Source organism: Podarcis melisellensis (assembly GCF_964234715.1).
Source record: "Podarcis melisellensis genome assembly, chromosome: 14".
Classification (NCBI taxonomy): Eukaryota; Metazoa; Chordata; class Lepidosauria; order Squamata; family Lacertidae; genus Podarcis; species Podarcis melisellensis.
The window spans coordinates 26,878,519-26,901,934 of NC_138546.1; the positions used below are offsets into that span (position 1 = coordinate 26,878,519).

The 23,416-nt window shown below is 42.3% G+C and overlaps 1 protein-coding gene across 3 annotated transcripts in view; it reads right to left on the reverse strand.

Moving 5' to 3' along the window:
• PIAS1 (protein inhibitor of activated STAT 1) overlaps positions 1-10,733 on the reverse strand; it is a 51,346-nt gene extending 40,613 nt beyond the window's left edge. Inside the window, exon 1 of one of the 3 annotated variants that reach the window (XM_081888286.1) lies at positions 10,612-10,733. In XM_081888286.1, coding sequence (XP_081744412.1) covers positions 10,612-10,635 — 24 coding nt within the window. In that variant the 5' untranslated portion in view covers positions 10,636-10,733. Of the gene's footprint in view, positions 1-1,115; positions 1,323-10,427; positions 10,522-10,611 lie in introns of those variants that run through there. The other 2 variants (XM_081888288.1, XM_081888287.1) reach the window with 2 other exon arrangements.
• Positions 10,734-23,416: the final 12,683 nt, after the last annotated feature.

The window sequence follows — 23,416 nt, forward strand, 5'->3', positions numbered from 1 at the left end:
TGAAAAGTCAGAAGCTCTTTGCACTGACCACATACTGAGAACCGCCCTGAGATCTTCAGGTGAAGGATGGTATACAAATTTAATAAATAAAATAAAAAATACATGTGACTCTGCTCAGCAGGAAAAACACTGGACAGTGAACGTACACACACCCACACACCCCAGTAAGCATCTGCTGGCTTTCTACCATCATTAGGTCTTTGGCTAGAAGGCCTTTTCAGTTGCAACATAAAATGTCTTGATTTTAAGTACAAGCAGCACACAACAGGTTATCACCATTACTGCAACTATAGCAGTGCTAATTAGTGCTTCTGAAATGAGTGCAAAACACTTTAAAATGTTACCCTACAGAGATTTGGTCCAGTTTTCTTGAGGAGGAGAAATGAATAGCCTTGTATGGTTTTGAGCAATGCATCTGGAGTAGGAAATAAAGGGGGCACGCACAAGCAACCTTCAAAAAAACTGCTTATAGGTGGCTGAATTATACATTCCCTAGCCTCCCCTGCCAGACTCCAACCTCATTCAGCATAACTGATAAAAGGTATTTCAGTGAAACAGCTCATCAATATTTCTTTCCAGCCTCATTATCCAGCATGCACCCTTTCTAACATGCAATGAGGGTCCTTTGTAGTGGTCATCAATATGTTGTACCCCTCACAATATTTAAATCTCATATCCATAGTTCAAAAATACAACTTAGAAGTAAGGGATACGCCTGATGTATAGGAAAATAGCATGTGACAGATGAACAAACAGCTGTTGCCTTGGTGTCCCTCAAAACATCAGATCAAGAACCACTGCAAATTAAAATGTTGTTTTCATTTGGATCAACTTCTGTTGGTGCAAATGCATATGGACATTCAAGCTACAGTGAGTTTACATCCATCAGGCAGATTGGAAGGCCAGCTTACTACTGCAATCATCACTGCAGTTCTACACACACTTTGTGGAATTTCATTTTGTTTGAGTGGAACTTGCTATCAAGTAAATCTATTTCAGTGAAGGTGCTTGTCTCTTCAGAGAAACAGAAGCCTAACAACATACATTGCAACTTATTATACTGGTCAATAGATTGATTAGTCTGCTACATAACAAATGTTGCATTATTACATAACCTCCATTTGTGGATGAGAATTTTTTCACTTTCTAATCTGACTGGTGATGTGGACAGCTAAAAAAAATATTACTCAAGGATTGACAAAGTCCTAGCTAAGTTTCCAGAAGCATACTGACAAGTTCTTGACCCAGTTTTTCTAGACTGTACTGTATAGGGAAAATCACTCTTAATAGGTTGCCAACCATCTCTCACCCCATTTTCAACTGGATGAGCTGGTTTAATGCCACAGAATGTTCACAAGCATTGTAACTGTTTAAAGGGAAACTGTCAGTTATGACAAAATTTAAATTCTGTGACCTGAACTTGCCTGACAATGCTAGGCTGTAAGTTTTGTTGGCAATTAAGATTATTCCCCTCCCTACTGTTATGAAACCTCATTTTGAGGTTCGCTTTTTTCTATACCTTTACCTCTTTTCAGAAACAATTGCCCTGCAAAGATTTAATACTACCCTTCACAAAAGGAGTATGCATTGTTCAACATCTGGATGGACATTGCATGAGCCCCTTGAAATACGTTTAGGTTCTCCCTTATCTATGTGACGCCTATAACCCATTAAAGCCTTCGTCATCTGGAAAGAATTCTGTTCTATACATCCACATGCCCTGGAGCCTTCTAACAAATCTCAGTGCAGCCAAAGGCCTAGAAAGCAATGCAGCACTTCTTCAAAGGTGAATAGTAAAGAATCTGACAAAGAAAATAAACCTAGCGGCTAATATTGCAGAGGAGACAAACATAATCTTCTCCCACCTAGAAGCCTTTGCCTGGGAGCCTGATGCTCTTGAAACTTGCACTTTTTCTTTCTTTTCCAAAAAGAAAAATGCTAAGTATTGTTTCCTAGCAAGAGAGCAAAATACACAGTAAAGGACACTGATGGTGCTCAGTCAATGGGGATTACAAGAGATGCTTATCAGGACAGGAACTGGACTGCTCTCTCAGAAGACAAGTCAATTAGGTAAATATTTCAGCTTTAGGTGTTTTGTCATTCCCCCGCCAGCAAAAACTAAATCCTACTACCAAAAATTGTGCAAAGATAAAGTAAGTATCCAAATACAACAAAAATTAATCATAAATCAGTATGATTGAACATTCACAATCTCAAGCAAGACAGACAAATGAACTTCCCTCAAAGGAAGGGGAAGAACTGACATCCAGTCAAACAATGCCTTTTTTGTGGACCAGAACCCTGTGGTTATTATCCAAAGTCTTTCCAACAGGAGGCTGGAAACATGAGGTCAGGTCCTTTCAGTTGTGGCCCCCCATTTGTGCACTGCTTTCCCCAGGGAGAAACACACTATTTATGTTTTGGTGCCACTGCTAGAAAAGGGCTTTTCTTTTTCTCCAGGCTTTTGGCCCTCAACTTGAAGAGTGGCACTGTAGCATATTTTAGTCCTTCCTTCCAAAAGTTGCAGAGTATAGAACATGTTCAGGTATTTGGCCAAGGATTGCAATCTGAGATTCCACCAAGCATATTGTACTTACCTACTTCAGATTCCTCCAATAACTTGTCTGTGGTCAGAAATACTCACAGGAAATCAAGAACTAAATTGGCATGTGAAAGTGTATAAGCTTGCTTCAATCTGTGTAAATCTTCAGTTTCTAGAGGTCCATGATAAATATGGTGACAAATACAGAGAAACAGAAACAGATAGTGATAGCTAAGAAAGAGACTGATTAAATTTCATGTAGTGTTTACTTCTGTTCCCCCTCCTCTCTTTTTTCAGATCTTTTTATGGAAATAAGTGCATTATGTCTGCTTGATACTGTAGAGGACTAGAGAATACAAATAATTTGCAGAATAAATTATCATTTGTTTTACTATACTATAATGTTGATTTCTGTTTTTACTGTTTTTGCCTGCTCCTCATAAACTGGCAAAACCAAAGATATGCTAGGTTCCTTACGATTCAGCAGTTTGTAGCTTCATTTGTAATGAAAACTTGTGATTTTCAATATGTAAAGAGTACTTTAAAAAAGTATTGCATTTTTTATTTTTTCCATAAATTTACCATTTTCCCCATAGCTTCAAGATTTCCATAAATTTTACATCTCTTGTTGTACAGGAAGCCTTCCTACTTGGTCAGTGCTCTTCAATTGATTCAAAATGCCTCTAGAACCCTCTCCTGTCACTCCTCTGGCACAGCATGTTTGTAGCATGCAAATATTAAAAACCCAATTTTATTAGGACCAACTACAAAATGTCACAAAACAGCGAGCAAGGTTTTGAGTTATTAATCACCTCCCCTGGCCCAGTCACCTGTCCCCTCCCTGCAAGTTTTTATCAGCCAAGAGGGACAAGGATCCAGAATGCAAGTGGTCGCCCTGACTGATCCAAGCACATTGTACACACCCTTGAGCCTTATTAACTGAAACTCATCCAACGCAACAGGACTAAACAGTGCTCTGGACACCCTTCAGCTTTCGTAACTGGAGTCAGTCAGGGCCCCACCCTCCCAGACCAGGTAGAAAAGGAATGCAAGGCAGGGAACAGATCCTCCAGGACTCACAGCCAAGAAGGTCTACCTACTTTCCTGTGTTTTACACATTTGTAAGGAATTCTGGGAATTGTGATTCTGTGAGAATCTAAGCATGATCGTAAGTATAATGGAGCACTTAACTCAACATCAGAGGGTGATAAGAGGAATAACAAAGAAAGATGGGTTTAACTTCATATGGTCTCTATTTATATTAACTATAGTACAGTAATCTCCCATCTCTTGTCATAGTAGGCACTATGAAGAAATTATTTTAATGCTCTAGATTGAAGTATACCCTGTGGGTGTGAGCTTAATCTGTAATGTAAAACATTTCCCAAGTGTCTTGATGCCATGCAGATGACTGCACACAAGATTTAACACCTGTACATGGATTTGTCCTGGAAGAGAACACTTTATGCTTTAGTTACAGGTAGGTAGCCATGCTGGTCTGCCGTAGTAAAAATAAATAAAAAAGTTCCTTCCAGTAGCACCTTAGAGACCAACTAAGTTTGTTATTTGTATGAGCTTTTGTGTGCATGCATTCAGGTATCTGAAGAAGTGTGTATGCACAAGAAAGCTCATACCAATAACAAATTTAGTTGGTCTCTAAGGTACTACTAGAAAGAACTTTTTTATTTTGTTTCGACTTTATGCTTCGTAATTGTTTTTAAAAATTTCAATAAAGTTTGTAATTTAAAAAGTATAATGCCTAAGATTACTTTTGGAAACTCATTAAGACTGACTCACTCTCAACCGCACATGTACCCAAAGTATCTGGCTCCCAGTTGATTACCGTGTGACTTCCAACCTCTCAATCATCCTTGTTTAGACTGCTATGCTTTGTACTTAAACCAAACCTTCTCATTCTTCGTCTGTCCTCTTTGCAGCGCCTCCTCTCCATGAAATCTGCCTCTCCATTTTCCTTTTCCAACACAATCCCTTTCAACCAATGCATCACTTCCTGGTCTTTCCAAGACTACCAGTTTCATCTGTTCTGCAGTTTCTACTATTCACTCTGTGCTTTTATCAAACCCCATCATCTCCCATCACCTTCCATCTATCCAAAATATGCCCTAATCCTAAAGGCATTGCCCAGAAGCAAGCACAATTGACATCCATACAGCTTACTTCATGCAATGCATTTAGGACTGAGAGTGCTTATTTCTGTTCTGCACCACATCTGAAAATTGCTTTAAATAAATGTTAAAATAATACCAACCTAATGGTTACAAATGACTCATGCCTCCTTCAGCAACCACCACTGACATTTTCTGTCTATATGCAATACCTTTAAGCCAATGAGAATTTCCAGTCTTTATTAGACAATAGTTACTAGCGTATCCATGAATAAAAATTCCACCCCATATCCCTGTAAATATAATTGATGAGAACTCCTAATGAAGTATAAAACCCTTCACAAACAAGTATGCATACACTATTCATATTTATGTGTGCATGAAATTTGCAATCTAATTTTTATTGGCAAACATACTTAAGTACCATGGGCTGGATTATTATTTTTACAGTGATGCACAGCTGCTTATTTGATCTTTGCAGCTTCAGCATGAAGAAATAAAAATGTAAAGATGACTTCTCAAAGCGCACTGAAGAAACACCATGGATTATACAGTACAAGAAGAAAAACTGTAAATAGGAAGATGCATGGTAAGGGCTGCTCATTAAAACAATTTCAATTGTGAAATTATTCGGCTTGTATCCAACATTGAGATTTAGATAGACCTTCAATGGAAATGGTTTGAGCAAAATTATAACTAAAAGCTGAAAATGGTGGCTTCTGCTTATTTGGCTATTTTGCTAGTGCTATTAATGAAGTTTCTCCATCCTTGGAGGCCTAATCTTCATTATTACTATCATCTAAAAATACTAAGTACCTTGCTTGTTAGTAGTTTCCTCACATCCAACAAGCCTAGTATTTGATTTCAACTGAGAGATTTACATTCATAAATTCACCTGTACAGAAGAACACATGACTAGATATTTTAATTCAAAATCTTTCTTTAGCTTCCATCACCATCACTCCTTAAAATCAGGAAACATAACTAACAAGAAACACTTCAAGGATCTTTCCCAGTTCCCAAAGGCACTCCTTTAAAATGAGAGTGTAAAGACGGAAGCTTCTCAATATGCACTTTTGACATCCATTCAGAAGACAGCATCAACAATGAAATTTTAGAAATAATTAAACTCTGATCTATATGTAAATGTTATGAAAACCTAGAACTGTGTAATGAAGACATTCACACATAGATCACACAACATACTACTCCAGAACTAGCTGTTTATTTATATGCTTCCCCACACGTAGTGCAGAGCTTTCCAAACTGTGTGTCACGACATGTTACTGTGTTGGCTGCAGTGTGTGGGTGTCACATGAAAGCTCCCCGTGCTCCTCCCGGGGCTGGAAAGGGGTTAGTTTAACGTCCGGTTTGCTAGTAAAACTGAATTACTGAGTTGCAAAATGATGCATGTCTAAAAAGTGTGTAACCAACATGAAAAATTTGGAAAGCTCTGACATAGTGCATAAACTGCGGGACTCACTCCCTTGGGAAGCAATGGTGGCCACTCATCTGTAAAGCTTTAAAAAAGGATAGGACAAATTCATGGAGGAGAAGACTATCAATGGCTACTAGCCAAGATGGTGTGCTTCTGAAAAACCAGGGTGCTCTTGTGCTCGGGTCCTGCTTGAAGATTCCCACTGGCATCCTGTGGCCACTGTGATACAGATGGGCCACCAGCCTGATCTAGCAGGCTCATTTTATGTTCTTAATATGAGCTATTATATCAGCACACACACAAAATCTCATAGGTGAATAAGAATAAGGAACTGGGGGATTCACAACCCTCTAAAAAAGAACAATGTTGGGTAAGAAACCAATGTTTTCAGAACCTGTTTGATTTTAAAAGTAACTAGATGATATATTAGGACACAGGAAATTTTCAATGACAGAAGAAAAATTCTGACTATCTGGCACTCAAGCTATTTAATGTCTCAGAATGTTTTAGTTTGAATACAACATTCAAAAAGAGGCAGCTCTGATGTTTACTAAGAAAATACAAAGCAAAACAGAAGAACACATCTCCCTGTAATTTAACAGCTTTTAGTGACAGTTTTACACACAATGGGCTGGATCCACACTGAAGTTAGCTGAACTTAGGTTCCACTGAAATCAATGGGACAAGTTAGTTAGGCCGCCATTTAAATCTCACTGCTTTCAATGAGTACTAAGTGCAACCAACTTACTCTGAATCTAAGTCAGGATTATTTATTTTAATGCCTGCATTTATCTTACTTGTTAAGAATACTAACAAGAGGCGGAACAAAATATTTCCGTTTAGACTGCACACAAAAGTTAGCAGAAATAATTATTCAAGTTACAGTGGGGGGTATTTGCTTGGTATCAAAGCGATCCAACAGGGCTTAGAAAGCCATAAAAGATGGAAAGTCTCCCCCACCTACTTTCTTTGGGAGCATCCTTGAAAATATTAATTACTTGAAACTGTGGTCATGGTTCTATGACAATTTACAGTGAGCCATAACCCCTTCTTGCCATCCCTCAATAAAGCCTTTGCCCCATCTGACACCTGAAGTAGGGTTTTTCACAAAATCTACAAACTAACCTTTACTCTTCCCATAACTCAAGAAGCAGAAGGACTGGACATTTCCTGTGTCACAGAACTTCAATTTTTGGTTGAGAATATGTCAAACACAGGTAAGCAGGAAACTTAATATAAATTTCAAAAGGGAAAATATTTTGCCCAGCAATTTGACTGCTAGCTTACAAAGAACCTCTTAAGTAAATAAAAGTTGCTTTATCTAAACAAAGGATTGTCCTCGATAACAAAACAGAAGGCATTTTTTTAAGCCTGCAACCTTCATCATGCCATGCCTGCGGGTCACCCCTGCCCACCTCTCCAAAAGAAACAAATGGACAAGATTGATGAAACAAGTCAGTTTCACATTTCTGGCTACAAACCAGTAAGGACAGAAAATTGAGAAGAACTATCTCAGTTTCCTTATGCTGATTTTTGGGAAAGCAAGGGTAATAAGCAGTAAAGTTAAGCATTATCGGGAGAAAGGAAAGTTAGCATATGCATTGAAAAGATATTAGAGGGAGGGGACAAAAACTTGCCTACTCAGATAGGAACTGGAGGTTAGATAGAGGGCAGCCAAAGTAGACCAACATAAAATTCCAGTTTTTAAAAAGAAACATAGGAAGAGCCCTGCTGTATCAGGCCAAAGGCCCATCTAGCGGAGCAGCTTGTTCCCACAGTGGCCATCCAGATGACTATGGGAAGCTGAGAGCATCAGGACTCTCCCTGTTAGCAATTACCAGCAGATGATATTTAGAGGCATGCTGCCTCCGACAATGGCATCTATTTAAAAAACACAATCTAGTAATTCATCAAGTAATTTTATCAAGCTCTCATGAGGAGGAATTGCACACACATATATGTATTCCCTCTCTCAGGAGAGGCATTGAAGGAAGAGGTAAAAGATTGAGGTGGAAATCTTTTGCCACCCAGATCAACCAAGCTTAAAACAACTACCTAATAAATGTAGCATCCTAGCCAATAAGGGTCTGCTACCAATACCTTGCTGTATTTACTGCACTAAGATTAATGAAGCAACCCCAAGTGTGAAGGAAAACAGATAAACCTTTTTATGCTTTACAACAAGCTGCCTGCAGAAATGGGCACTGGGCTTCCTTAAGTCTCCTACTGCAGCAAGATTCCACACACCCCAAACACAAAAGGCAATGGAGGTTATAAACAGGATCCATTCATCTTCACCTCACAAAGAGAGCTGCCATCACTGTGTACACATGTCCCAAAGGAGCAAAGAACCTTTCTGAAAAGCCAGGATAGAAAAGCCATAAAAGCAACATGTGTGATTTCCAAAAGCATTAAGACACTGAGAGACACTGTAAACAAAATAATCCCTTGGTAAATGAATTTTAACTGGAAAGCATTTGACATGCATTTTGACATATTATCTATAAAAAGGTATTAAACATGTGGTTTCTATTTTGCTTACAAAGACATCATGATTACAAAAGTCTATAGTATGTAGGGAAAATAAACACCCCCACTCAACCTAGACACATTTTGTTATTCAATATTTAACATGTGACTATTGTAATCATTGTTGAATTTTATAGTATGTAAACAGGCAAGTCTTCAAAACAGATTAAAAAAAATACTAAATACTTTTTACTTAAAAAACAATCCTTTGTGTTTACCAAGGGTGGGTATGTTGAGGACTAAAAAAGGGAAATTATAATCTATTACTATAATACCCCCTGGGGAATCACAGCAAGCAACTAGAATTGTAGCAGCCATATCAAACCTCACTCATTTAGTGAGTAGGGCATTTCAAAACTTTCAGAAAAGGCTTTTAATATATATACTACCTCACACACACACTTTATTCGGATGAAGGATTGGCTGCAAAATCATCTCAGATATTTTTAAGCTCACTCTTTTTTCTCTAGCTGTCATGCATGGAGGCTATACTGAGAAAATAGCAGTGTATAAGAGGGAAGAGCAAGTGAGATTCAGCACTTTTGGTTTCCTCTCACTTTAAAACAGGAAACCAAGGTGGTGGGCGTTTCCTCCTATCTACTATCCCTCTAGAGAGTTCAGAGCGCTTTAGATTTCAACATGAGAGAATTTCTTCTCAGGAAATGAGCTAAAAAGCCCTCTCCAACACATGAGCTTAAGGATCTAAATACAGCCAAAGTTTCTATTCAGTTTCTTACTCCCATTAAAATAAACCCTTGATCATTTCATCTACGATTTCAAATAAAATGTAGGTTTAACAAACCTCTTGGGAAGTAGAAAAAATGCATGCACACATGCTTATAGTTTTATTTACTTCCTCTGAAAGGCAGCTGTTGCTCACACGCCCATAATTTGGGTTCCCTGCCTACTGCACTAGCATCTTTGGATGGAGTAATAAAACCTTTGCAATCCAGGTTAAGGATTACAAAAAAGGAAATGTGAACGAACATCAAAAGGATCTACTACAAAACCAGTTTCCACCCTTTGAAAGTGAAAGTTTGGGGAGGGGGGTCTCTCAGTTTCCACTCCTTTCAAGCACCCTTCTCTGCCACTGGCAAATACTAAGCATTTAAAAGTCAGGGAGAGCTGTCAAAACTTCGGGATAAGACGATTAGGTAAAGACACATTTTCCTCCTTGTTCTCTGCCCCTTGCACAGTTGAAGAAACGTATGGAAGAGGGGCAGAAAAGAGGGGGCAAAAGCTGGGTAGGTGAAAGAAGCCAGATTCTGGACAAACTCCGTCCCACGTAGGCGAATAGGACGATCATCTTTGTCAAAGAAGGGGCAGCTTTGTGCGGGACCCCCTTTTTAGATTATTTTCCTCTTGAGATGGGGAGGGAGGAGACGCACATAACCTGCTCTGCACTCCTCAAATTCGTGGCCTTCAAGGGGGCGAGGACCCACTGAGCCAGCTCAAGGTGGAGGAGCAAGAGAGAGAGACGGAGAGAGGCTGATCTGATGCAGGTGTGGGGAGAAAGAAGAGTCGCCCACAACTTGGGCAGGAGAACGAGGTCTCCTCTCCTCCTCAGCCCTGGCCAACCTCGCAGGGCAGGGGGTTGAGAGAAAAGCACCTCGGAGGGAAAGTAGACTCGAGCAGACTCGCTTCCTAGGGTGGGGGCTGATGAGAAAAGCAAGGGAGGCCATACGGGGGGAGGCAAACTCAGTTCAATGGGTGAGCCAAAGGCGCTCCCCCCCCACCTCACTTCTCCCTCCGTCCCTCCCTCAGCGCCTCTCTTCCCTCTCCTCTTACACACCCCCGGATCGCCGCCAGCCAGCCAGCCTTCCCTCCCTCCCTGAGCTCCTCCACTGGGTCGCCCGGCCGCCGGGCCAGGCCTGCTGCGGGGAGGAGGAGGGGGGCCCGGGAGTAGAGAAGAGCCACGGCGGTGAGGCGGGGGGGAGGAAGAGGGGAGGGGGGGCGGCTTGAAACTGCGCCTTTACCTTTAGTTCCGCACTGTCCGCCATCTTGAATCGCGGGGCGCAGGCGCAGTGAACCCCGCCGGGAGGCCGCCTCCCACCACCGCCGCCCCGCGCGCTGCGTTTGAATCAACGGCGCGCCGCCGCCGCCATTTTGTTGGTCCCTCCTCAGGGCGGGACGAGAGAGGGGAGGGGGCGTCTCGTCGTGCCACCCTCGGATATTAACAGACATATGAATGTCACTTCTCGTTATTGGCGTGGGGATGTAGAGTGTGGGGAGCCTTTGAAATCAGTAGGGCATGAGGCATTTCAAGTCTACCTACTTTGAGCATTACTTATTTCTTTGGATATTATTATTATTATTATTATTATTATTATTATTATTATTATTATTATTATTATTAGTGCTTGGAGGCCTAAGTGTTTGGTCTCTGTTTCTTGTTCCAGTCCTCTCACTCCACCAATGAGAATATCTGCTGGCGGAATATCTGCTGAGTCCTCTGGTCTGGTGGTGCTGATTCTGAATGCTAAATCAGTCCATAATAAAAATAAAAATAATAATAAATAACACAAACATATTTGTGCACAATCTGATTGTGCATGAGCTGGAAGATGTGGTTTACATTACTGAGACTTGGGTGAGCGAGCTGGATAGGCCGAACTTTACACTGCTGTGCTCACCTGGGCTTTCAGTAAAGGCAATCCTCGTTTTCTGCAGGGGGGTGGTTACACTTCAGGCCCCCGTGCATGTCGGCGGAGCATGCATAAGCCTGCTCTGCCCCATTTCATCACCATTCCTCATCATTTCCGTGACTTATTTGTTGTTGTTATTATTATTAAATTTGTATATTGCCCTATACAGTACCCATCAATCTCAGGGCAATTCACAACGTTTTGGGGCTACTTCCAAGTTCAGTGCCATGCATGCGAGATCACATGTCATTCAGATGCAACTAAATCCATCGTTGTCTGTACTGCACCAGGCTAGACTAGGGAGCTGCAGTGGAGGTGTTGTGTTGTCCATAAGAGCACCATCTACTTGATGCTTAATCTTGGGATGGACTTACATGGTCGGCACCTGATGTTGGGCCAGGGATGATGATGATGATGATTTATTACTTATACCCTGCCCATCTGGGCGGCTTCCAACAGGAGATTAAAAATACAATAAAATATCAGTCATTAAAAAACTTCCCTAAACAGGGCTGCCTTCAGATGTCTTCTAAACGTCAGATAGTAGTTTATTCCTAAGAAACAGATTGGGGATGCTGCTGGTTTACTGACCACCCTGTTGCCCAGCAGTATCCCTGATCTGGCTAGCCAATGGTATTGTTGGAGGCCCCTAAAACGATAATCCTGTGTGGCATCAATATCCACGTGGATCCTGCTGTTCATGGCCTTCATGACAACTGTGAGTCTCTCTCAGATTGTCATTGGCCCAGAGATTCAGGAGGGGCACACCCTTGATGTGATATTAGCCCCAAATTATAGAAGACGGGGGGATGCAGTGCACTCCCTTGTCATGTTTAGATCATGATTTGGTTAATTTTGAACTGACAATGGCAATTCTCCCTGTAAGGGTGGTGGGCCTGCTCTGATAGCCCACCCTCAGAGACAGATGGAACCTAATGTACTCCTAAATCCTTGGGTGGGAGGTTTCCAGTGGTGAAAGCTGGTGATCCTCCTGAAGCCCAAGTCTTGCTATGGAACAGAAAGGTTGGCACAAACGCTCTGAGTGTCATATTGGGTGCTTTGGAGCCTGAGCAGCTCCTTGGTACTCTGAGGAGCTCTGGACTGTGAAACAGAACAGACGAAGACTATAGCACAAATGGCTCATGTTTTGCATTGAAGCTGACCTAACACTAGTAAGAAAACACAATCATGCCTACTGTGTAGCAGTGCAAGCTGCAAAGAATGCTCATTTTGCAGCTCGCATTGTGTCCTCTAGTAGCCAGCCAACAGGGTTATTTTGGGTGGTCCAGAGGTTACTGTGGGGAGGGACCCCTTTGGCTTTATGCAGTCGGCTGATGTGGACAAGGTGCTTCTGGATCCAGCTGACTTCAGAACTAGGCCTGTTGGCAGACCAATTCTGCATTAAAAAGATGTGTGCAAATGTGACACAAAGGCTGATAACATTAACCCTGCCATGTGGGAATCCCTTGCAGACCTTGCTCAGATTACGTCAATAAACTGAAGAGCTATATCTCAAAATATGTGCATGAAGCAATCTCCATAGGTAGAATACCAGACTGTTCAGTGATAAAAGAAATGGGGGGGAGTGTGTCTCTAAAGTTGAAATTCCCTCCTGGCAAGTCGCATGACTTCATCCCTACAGGTTTTCTCTTTCAACCATGCCAACTCACAAGGAATTTGTAGGTTTTTGTATCTTGTACTGTGTAGATTCTTCTTTTTATTTTTTTAAAAAAGCAAATGACTTGCTCCTAGGTGAATTCTTATTACTGAGAGCTGAGAAGCTAACAGTACAGAAGAGAAAAAGAATAAGACTGGCAAAAATGTGCTGTAAGAGTTCTAGGTGTTTTAAAGTGAAAGTTCCCTAGCCAAACCTGATCATTTAGAAGTATGGTGTCAGCTATTTTGGGTACACCATGCTGCACTCAACCATGGTAATTGCACACACTTATCCCATATACATGATTAGGAAAAGTTTCTCACCACCCATGTGGGAGGAGGAATCTGGCACAACCAGGCCGCTCTAATTCCAAGGATAAGGAACACTGTTTAAGCGCGGCTTCTGAACACCACAGCCCATACATATGTCATTCCCTCCTGTTGCCTATGACTAACAAAATCCATGTGATGTGTTAGTCAGGATGTCCCTACCACTGGACACAGTGAAGCAGTTGCCTCAGGTGGTAGATGCCGGGTTGCAGGTTGAAGGACAGAACTGCATGTGCGCCATTTGCCCTAACCTGTGCTTCCCGAGTTAGCATGTTGCCCTCAGATGAAGGGGAAGAATCTGCCCCATGGATAACACTGAAGCACCTCATCGTAGCTACAGTAAATCTAAGTTTTTGCATCTTGAGAAACTTACCTCCCCTTAGTTACAATTTGAAGAAATTCATACCATGCTGTACCACAGTCCACTAAAAAATCTAGTTCATCATTTTCACCAGAAATCAGGACTCTGACTATATGTCCTTGCAGTCATGTTTCATTACAGCAATCAGAACCAGTGTGCATTTATCTAAGAATATGGCTGCAATCTTATTCCCACTTGCTCCATTGAATTGCGGTAAGTGGGACTTACTTTCAAGTAGGCATGTGCAGGATTACTGTGTAATCCACACATTCTCTGTTCAAAGTCGATCCCCTATGGATGGTGTTGCCCTTGGGGACATACCTCAGTCTGCTTTCGCTTTTAATAAATTCTTCTGCTTTGGAGCCACTTAGACTTTAGAGGAATAATTGTGATGTGTAAATATGATCTATTTCTATTTCCTCCCCTGTTAATTAATGCTTGGAATATGAATGCCAATTCTGTTAGTAGTAAACACTAATTACTACAATGCATTTAATCATCACATGCTCTAGATGAGTAGAAATCCTTCCTGTGTGGCCTTTCATCTTGACAACTTAAACTCAAAGATGGCATCAAAGGGGACCAAGCTGGAATATGAGCAATTTGTCTCACTCGCATGAACACATGCACAGGCATAGGCATACACCATATGGGAACTGGGTGAAGATGAGTGGTTCACCTACTTCCAAAAGAAAACAACAGTAGCCTTAAAAAGCTAAGATCAGCCTCTTGTTTGCATTCTAAATATTAATCATCAAAACATCCACATAATACAGGATGACTGCATCTTATACGGGGGTTACTTTCCAGGGAGTGCACATACAGCCATACCTTGGTTTTTGAACAGTTTAGTTCCCGAACACTGCAAACGTGGAAGTGACTGTAAGCCAAATGTCTGTCGGGGCTTCCGCAGCTTCCGATTGGCTGCAGGAACTTCCTCTGCCCTGGTCTTTGGCCTGGTGCAATACAAGGCTCGCAGTGCATAAGTTCTGGGATGCTTTCGCAAAATCTCACAGAGCCCGTCCTAGTTCCCACAAGATCTCACATGAGCATCGCTAGCCTTCTGGAGTTTACATTTAATTTGAGAACAGAATGCTGGGCTAGATGGACCTTTGGCCTGATCCAGCCGAGCTCTTATGTTCCCTGGCTGGCCACTGTAAAAAGCAGGAAGTTGGATGAAGTGGACCTTTGGCCTGATCACTGGGGTTCCTCTTATTCTGCTTCTTGGAAGTCCAGCATATTATTTAGCCTGTCGGAAGTCCTGCATATTTAGTGTAGCTCTTCTGAAGACGGGGTTATTAAGTTTTCACAGAATCATTTAACTGTGTTATAAAAATCATTATCATTTCTTTCATTTCTATACCACTTTATATGTTTGGGGGGGGGGAAATCTCAAAGTAGTTTATAACAAATTAATTCATCAAATGAAGCAATCCAGAATAAAACGTTACTGAAGAAAGTAAAATGTAAGGTATAAGTTGAAAGCAATGTAATTAAAAGGAAACTAAAATATTATCTTAAAATTTTCAAAAGAAAACATTACTAAAGGAAATCAAATATAAAATGCACATTTAGAAGATGCTAGACACAATTTTTTAAACCACAGTTTAAAGAAGGCCATCTGTCAGGCTGCTATTTCCTGCATTTCTCAGAGTGGTAGAACTTCTGAGGCCCCTATGGATATCTTAGCAGGTAGGGATGGAGGTGGTCTTTCAGATATTTGGGTCCTAAGTCACTTAGGATATTTATGCATCGTTGTGGGTCCTTGAATAGGGCCAAGGATGTAGAAATCAAACACTAACAGACCTTTGCTTTCCTGGATGGAGAGATTTGGTATTGAACATCTTCATCTGAATATAAGACATTTTTCAGATGCTTTTGTTCTGTCTTGCAAGGAGACACCGCACCTAGACACTCGGAAGAGGAGGAAGGGAAACTGTTGTAATGGTTTGATTAGGGACGGTGATTGTAAACAAGTTTGGCCAAAGCCATTAAGTGCCCACTGTTTTCGCTTGTTGGTTGTTCATTTTTCCCTTTGAAGTGCCAAGAGAGTTGTGCAACATTTCTAGATCACAAAACAGCTGTGGGGAAAGGGGGCAATTAAATGAAGATAATAATTAAAGCACGTATAAAGTTTGTTCTTTTTAAAAAGAAGAAGAAGCAGCAATGATCTACTGGGAGCTATTTCTAGAACCTAGGCAAAGGTTCACAAGCATCTTATCCTGATTCCTGCTAAATGCTTTCAAGCAAATGAGTTGGGTTTGAGTGAATATGGAGGTGAAAGGGAAAGGAAGGGGTGTGTAAAGAATGAAGGAGCAAAGGTGTTTGGATTAGTGCAAGCTGATAATTACACTGTTCTCACCAACTGCTGGGATGGGGAGGTGAGGAACAACCATGTCCAGTGATGAATATGGATTCTGAGAGTGTGTGACTCCACCAAGTAAGGATAACAATGCGAGTTCAAAAATAGCAGCACCCACTATTGCACAAACAACATACATATAATTTCCAGGTAATTACTGCAAAATAATTAGCAGTGCTGGTTTTATATATGCCCTGCTTGAGATCAGTCAGTGCTGCTTCTTCCTACTGTAACTTGGCTCCATGCCAAACGTAGAGAGTGGGAGAGAGAGAATGAACACATTTGAAAGTCAAGAAGATGAGGCACTTCAACGGGTTTGGCACATCAAGCATCTAGGTCAAGGGTGGGGAACCTCCAGGCCTCTCTAGCTGGTCCTTGAGATTCTGCCCTAGGCTGTGCCTGCCTAAAGTGTTTCTTATCTGGCTGGCAGGGCCTACCAAAGACATTTTGGCCCCTGAGGCAAACCACAAAATGGCACTCTCCTCCCTGCTGATGAAGAAGGTGTGAGTGAATGTCTAAATCAGAAACAGGAGGGAAGAAAGATATACATCGGGATCTGCTGACCCCATGGATCCTGGTGCCCAATGGCACCGTGGGGTATCTAAGGTGTCTGCCCGCCTCCTCCCACTCTGTCACCATACAGCTGAGGGGGAGGCAATGGGTGGACTGTTTGAGGCAGCGCGGAGCTTTCAGGTCAAGCCACCGCGTCACTCCCAGTTATTTTAACTTTTCAAGTCTTCAATTATTGTTGCTAATTTTTCTTATTGGTAATTTTATTGTTTTATCTTTTTATAAACTGCTTTGAGGGTTTTTATGAAGAAAGAAATTAGGAAGAATGCAGGCACCCTATCAAGGATAAATGACCCTATTCTGAGCTCCTCCAAATGCCCTTAACCTATGATAGACATTTCAATGGCTTTGTCTTAGGTCTGAGTACTACATAAGAAATGGAGAATTTCTGGCCTAATTAGGCAGGTCAGGCCTCCCCCATTTGGCCCACGAAGCCATTTGGGCCAAACCCTGCCCACCTGCCCTAGACCTGACATCATATGTGGAGCAGCAAAGATGTGGCTCAGTTAAAGGGGGATTTGCATCATTAATCAGCAGCGCCTACAAAGACCTGTTCAAAGCAATGGGCACTGGGCATTTTGAACCCAGACATTCTCTACAGCACACTATGTCTAAAAATAAAATAAAAATATAATTATGAGTTGCAGCCAATGCTAGTCCTTTTCAGAGTAGATCTATTAAAATTAATGGACCTTAGTTAGTCATGCTCATTAATTTCAGTGGGTCTGCTCTGAGTAAGACCAGTGTTGAATACAACCCTATGGCCCAAACACAGCTGAGGCTAGGCTACCCATGATTCTACTATTTATCAGACAATATATTTCTGGAAGCTTAGCCATTAGGCCACTAGCTTCTCTATTTTCAATACAGTGATAGATCTTCCTTCCTCTGCTCATAGAAGATTCCTTCTAGCTCATATCAGGCAGCTTGGTTTGAAGGAAACGATAAATTGTCGGCCTCTGTTCCTTTCCGGCAATAATATTCAAGGGCAGGTTTGGTTTCATTTTCGTAAGATTTCAGCCTCTTCATAAGTTTGTGGTTTGTTATCATCCCATTGAAAAAGAGGCTCTCCAGTAATATCATCACAGCCAAGGACTTGGGGAATGTTGAATTCAAGGTTGCAGATTAGGCCATTGGCAGGATGCATCCAGCGGGCAGTTGGGCATTGTCTGATAGTCACAAAAGGCACAGTCAAGTCCACCATGGTATCTGTTGGTCTTTAGCAGATGCGGTGCTGGGGTGCAAATATCTGCCCAGCACCCCAAAATTACCATGGATACTGTTGGGGTGGCCGTAGCTGCGCACTGCCAGCCATCCGGGGGTTGCAACTCTCCCCCATGCCGCGGTGGGAGAGCGATCCCTGCAGAAGCTTGGAAGGGAAGCTGCACGCCTGTCATCCTTATGGTTGGTGGGGCACAGCTGGCAGGCATGCAGGGAAAGGGGAGGCCGCTGGCAAAGCCGCGCAGCTCCCCCACTTGCTGAGGTGCCCCTGAGAGGCCAGCACCCTGGTGTGACACACCACTAAGCCCTATGGGAAAGACAGCTCTGTATTGGACACACTTTATCCAGAGCTTCAGGCTAGGTAAGCCATTTGGCCACACACTGTACTGCTCTAGAGTTTTCCGCTCACTTAGTATCAGCTGTGTTCTAATGTCACCAGGAACCAGTCACTCTTTATCAATATATCTTAGCAACTTCAATCTTCTTGATCATATTGTCCTAGAGAATGTCCACACTGGAGAAACATTTCAGAGTGAAGTGCTTGACGATGCGGGAGGACATGGTGCCTTCTCTGGACCCATGGGGGTCACATGACCAAGACCCATGGCAGCAGCGTCTACACCAGGCATAGGCAAACTCGGCCCTCCAGAGGTTTTAGGACTACAATTCCCATCATCCCTGACCTCTGGTCCTGTTAGCTAGGGATCATGGGAGTTGTAGTCCCAAAACATCTGGAGGGCCGAGTTTGCCTGTGCCTGGTCTACACCACCATCTTGCAACCATTTCACAGTGCAGGGAGAAATGAGACTAGGTGCCCAGTCGGCTTTCGAATCCAGCAGTAGCTCTTGTTTTGCAAAGCATTTCCTCTGGGACTTGATCACATGGCATATGCCACCAACCACTCTGCTCACATCTGCCCTGGCTACTTGTGAGTGACTAAGTCCTACTGGAAGCAATGAGGTAAGGATATGATGTAATAAGAGGAACCCTGCTGGATCTGGCCAATGGCCCATCTGTGCCAGCGTCCTCTTCTCCCAGTGGCCAACCAAAAGACTCTTCTGGGAAGCCTTCAAGCAGGACCTGAGCACAAGAGTCCTCTCCCCTCCCTCAGCTTCTAGTGACTTCTGTGGCTTCTGCCACTGACTGTGAAGGTAGAGCATAGCGGTCTTGGCCAACAGTTATTGATAGCCTTAGCAATTATGACTTTTGAACTGGTTTTAACAGGGCCTAGCTATGGGTCAGACACACTGTATTTTAAACTTATTATTATTATTATTATTACAACTACTATTCTTATTATTTGCAATACAGCGGTTTGAGGTCAATATGAATTCTAAACATTGCTCTTAGCCAAGGCATTGTTGGACGACGTGCCATAGAAATCATCAGCCAACAGCTGCTTCCCAAGCTCAACGAGTTCCCCCATGTTTGCTATCTCTAATTTCCCTCACAAAGAACTTTTTGTCAGTCCCTTGGTTCCAAGCACACAAAAATCTCCACCCCCCCTTTTTTTTTGGGGGGGGAAGGGATCCATCCTTTGACCAGATGTTTTCAAGGTGACTTGTTAATAGAAATGAGTGGTTGGATAGTGCCCAGCAGGAATCCTGGGGCAAAGGTTACGTTCTGCAAACCCTTAGCACAGTTTGTTGCTTTGAAAATAAATGAAATCTCTCTTGGGTTGAGGCTTCCCTTTCAAAATGGCGAAGGAAGCGAGAGAGTGAAGTAAGAGAAATACAGAATATATATCCCAAGTCATAGCAATGCACTTCAGCAGTGGGGAACCTTGGGTGCGCAAGCTGAATGCGGCCCTCCAGGCCTCTCTGTCTGGCCCTCAGGACTCCCCCCCCCCCCCAGTCCATGGTGCCTCTCTAGGCTCCACCTCTCACTGACCCTGCTCCATGCCCTCCTTGAATGCTTTTGCCTGGATGGAATATTCCCCTTGAACTGTGTTAATGCCTCTTGCTTGCCTGAATGTCAAACAGAGAGGGGGGGTGTCAATTTAGGTAGAAACCCATGCTTTTTACATGGCTGAAATAATAATAATAATAATAATAATAATAATAATAATAATAATAATAATAATTTATTTGTACCCCGCCCATCTGGCTGAGTTTCCCCAGCCACTCTGGGCGGCTTCCAACAAAGATTAAAAATACATTAAAATGTCACACATTAAAAACTTCCCTAAACAGTGCTGCCTTCAGATGTCTTCTAAATGTCAGGTAGTTGTTTATCTCTTTGACATCTGGTGGGAGGGCCTTCCACAGGGCGGGTGCCACTACCGAGAAGGCCCTCTGCCTGGTTCCCTGTAGCTTTGCTTCTCACAATGAGGGAACCGCCAGAAGGCCCCTCAGAGCTGGACCTCGGTGTCCGGGCAGAACGATGGGGGTGGACCAAGGTATACTGGGTATACTGGGCCGAGGCCGTTTAGGGCTTTAAAGGTCAACACCAACTCTTTGAATTGTGCTTGGAAACATACTGGGAGCCAATGTAGGTCTTTCAAGACCAGTGTTATGTGGTCTCGGTGGCCGCTCCCAGTCACCAGTCTAGCTGCCGCATTCTGGATTAGTTGTAATTTCCGGGTCACTTTCAAAGGTAGCCTCTTCAAATGTAGTGTATGGTACCAAAGTGAGAGTAACAGCAACCGTTGCTCTGTTCACTTTTGCTTTTGGCAAATTGGGTCTATTTTCTTTCATTGCATTTACTCATCGCCTTCTGGAAAATAAGGAGGAGGCTTGCTCGGGCTCGGGCTTCTTTCTAACACGCCCCACCCCCCTCCGGATTTTGGCCCTCCACGATTTCAAGAGCATCTCATCATTATTAATATTTTTGGCTGTACACTCTGCCTTTATTGTCTTGTTATTGCTTAGCTTCTCAGAGGATGCTTGCTCTCTTTTTTTATTTCTCTTAGTTAAATAATAATGGCTCCTCTGAATGTCTTTTTTGTTTTTAATTTCCTTTGTAATGTTTGGTTTATTTGAATTTGGTTTTATGGCCGTTTCTCTGTCAATTTTTTTGGTACCCCTGCTGGGGAGAAACACAGGGTGGAAATGCTTTAAATGCACAAATAAACATAAGGCCTAGAAACTTATTTTTTAAAATGATGAGACCTGTGATTCTCAAGATGTTAAATTATGCGCCTGGTATCAAATTCTATGCTACTTACCTGAGATTGTAAAAGGAAGAACTATGCCCAGTTTTAAATGTAACATATTGTTGCATGTACCCCAACATCTGAGCAGTGAGAAACTACAGGGGTTCCAGCACTTACCCAGAGTTTGGATTCCTTGGAAGGAAGGTCAATGGAGACTGTGATATCTTTAGAATTTTTTGTTTTATTTACACATCTGTGAAACCTGAACATAGGATAGAGGGGCTCACAGCATTAACACCTCAATAGAACTTGCTTTCCTATTATGTTTCTAAGAAAGCCTTAAGTCACAGCTTTGAATCCAGAACAAGACAGGTTTCTGTGTCTCCAACTTTCAGCCTCAGCCAAAACTCCCTCCCTCCCTTCCTTCCTTCCTTGCTCGCTCTCCCTCACACACACAGTCCCCCCCCCCCCGCCTGTTGTTCTTCCTCCCAAGATGCCATGGCATCCAGGCAGGTGAGTTGAAGAAGGGCCTACCAATTGTTTGTTTCTATGGCAACAGGGAAGACCCTGATGTTGGGAAAGATGGAGGGCACAAGGAGAAGGGGACAGCAGAGGACGAGATAGTTGGACAGTGTACTCGAAGCTACCAGCATGAGTCTGACCAAACTGCGGGAGGCAGTGGAAGACAGGAGTGCCTGGCGTGCTCTGGTCCATGGGGTCACAAAGAGTCGGACACGACTAAACAACAAAATGGCAACAGGGCAACGTCTTTGGAGATGTAAATGGCAGTACTTAACTGGCCAGCTAAGGCCATTATCTTCCAAAGAAACTGGTCTGACAGTCTGCCTCAAACCTCATAGACACAGGATCACAGACTTAGAAGGGACCGCTGACTGACACCCCCCCAAAAAAACCCCACCTATAACAATGTATAAACACTTATCCTTTTTCAAACCAGCATTGATGTTTTTCCATACCCTATTACAGAATTTGCTTGAAAGAAAACACAAGCCAAGCTCCTCTTCTCGTCATGAGAGAGAAAATGAATATCCTTCTTTAATTGTGGTGCCCAGAACTGGACACAGACACCCCCTTGGGCTCCAAGATGGAAGAATGGTAGGATACCAATGTAGGGAAAACAATGGGGTGAAAGAAATTGGTCCGTACACTTCAGGCAAGAAACTGCCAAACCCTGTGCTTCTCTCAATTCTTTTAAAAACATTCTCCCTTAGTTAATTGTTGGAAACTAAAATTCCAATATAGTGTTGAACCTTACGTATTATTTTCACTCATATAATCCGACATTCTGCTTAAAATGTAATAGTAACCAAAGAAACGAAGTCAGTGTATGCAGCACTCTTTAACTGACTCTTTTTGTCAATTAACAAAGGACATCAAATAATTTTGTATATGAAGGATACATGATAATATGAAATAATATTTATGTTTCCTGCTTACGTGTATGGATGAAATTGTATTTCTTTTTAAATTACGGTATCTTTCCTTTCTTTTTGTACAATAAAAGGCCTCAATCTAATGTATACAACTACTGCTATTATTACACAATGGTCAGTCTGCCTCCAATTTAACATATGCTTAGGTCCTGAACCTAAACAGAGGCTGGAAGTGTTCTGCTGAAAACAGACATTTTAGTTCCTCCTCTGTGCTGTAAGAATTGGTGAAGTAGCCAGAAATCTGGGTATACTATTGGAGAGTGGACTGGTATCCCAACAGAAACATTCCGTCCTCAGATGTCACAAGCCACAGACTATCTCAGATTGCGCCTGGGGTGTCAGAAGCACGTCTGAACCCACATGGTGAGTCATTAATGAAACTCCTCCCTGACTTGAAGGTGATTTTCCAATGGACAATCTTGAAAAGTGGTGCAAAAATGAAGTTTGCGGGAGACCATCCCAGAAACTGCGAAGCAATGGGAAGCTCTACTGCATCTGGAAATTCGTTGCTGGGGGTGGGGTGACAAATTGCAATGAACTGGAAGCCCAAAAGGCTAGAACAAGCCATTTCTCCTTTCATGCGCAACAGCAGTCTAAGACTCTTGCATGATCTAATGCTTTGGGTTTTGATTTAAGCATACCAGTGTGTTCAGGACAGTCTGTCCCACAAACAAATAGGAGTAAATAGCTTGTCAGTTAATTACAGTATGCCAGTTAATTACAGTCTGCTTCTCTTATCAGCACTCTGCTGTTACAGAACATACAGTTATGCACTATATATATATATATATATATATATATATATATATATATATATACAGAGAGAGAGAGAGAGAGAGATAACCATGGGAAAATAGGTTACCCCTGAGCAAACCTGGATTCATTTGGTCCTTGGAAGCCACAAAACATCTCAAGCTGAAATGCAGACATGAATTTATACCACCAGTAACTCAAGCAGGGGGTATGCCTTGCCTGTAATGGGTTGTGTCTAGCCAAGACCTACTCAGAGTAGACCCATTAAAATTAATTGACCTAAGCCAGTCACGGTCATTAATTTAAATGGGCCTACTCTGAGTATGACTAACACT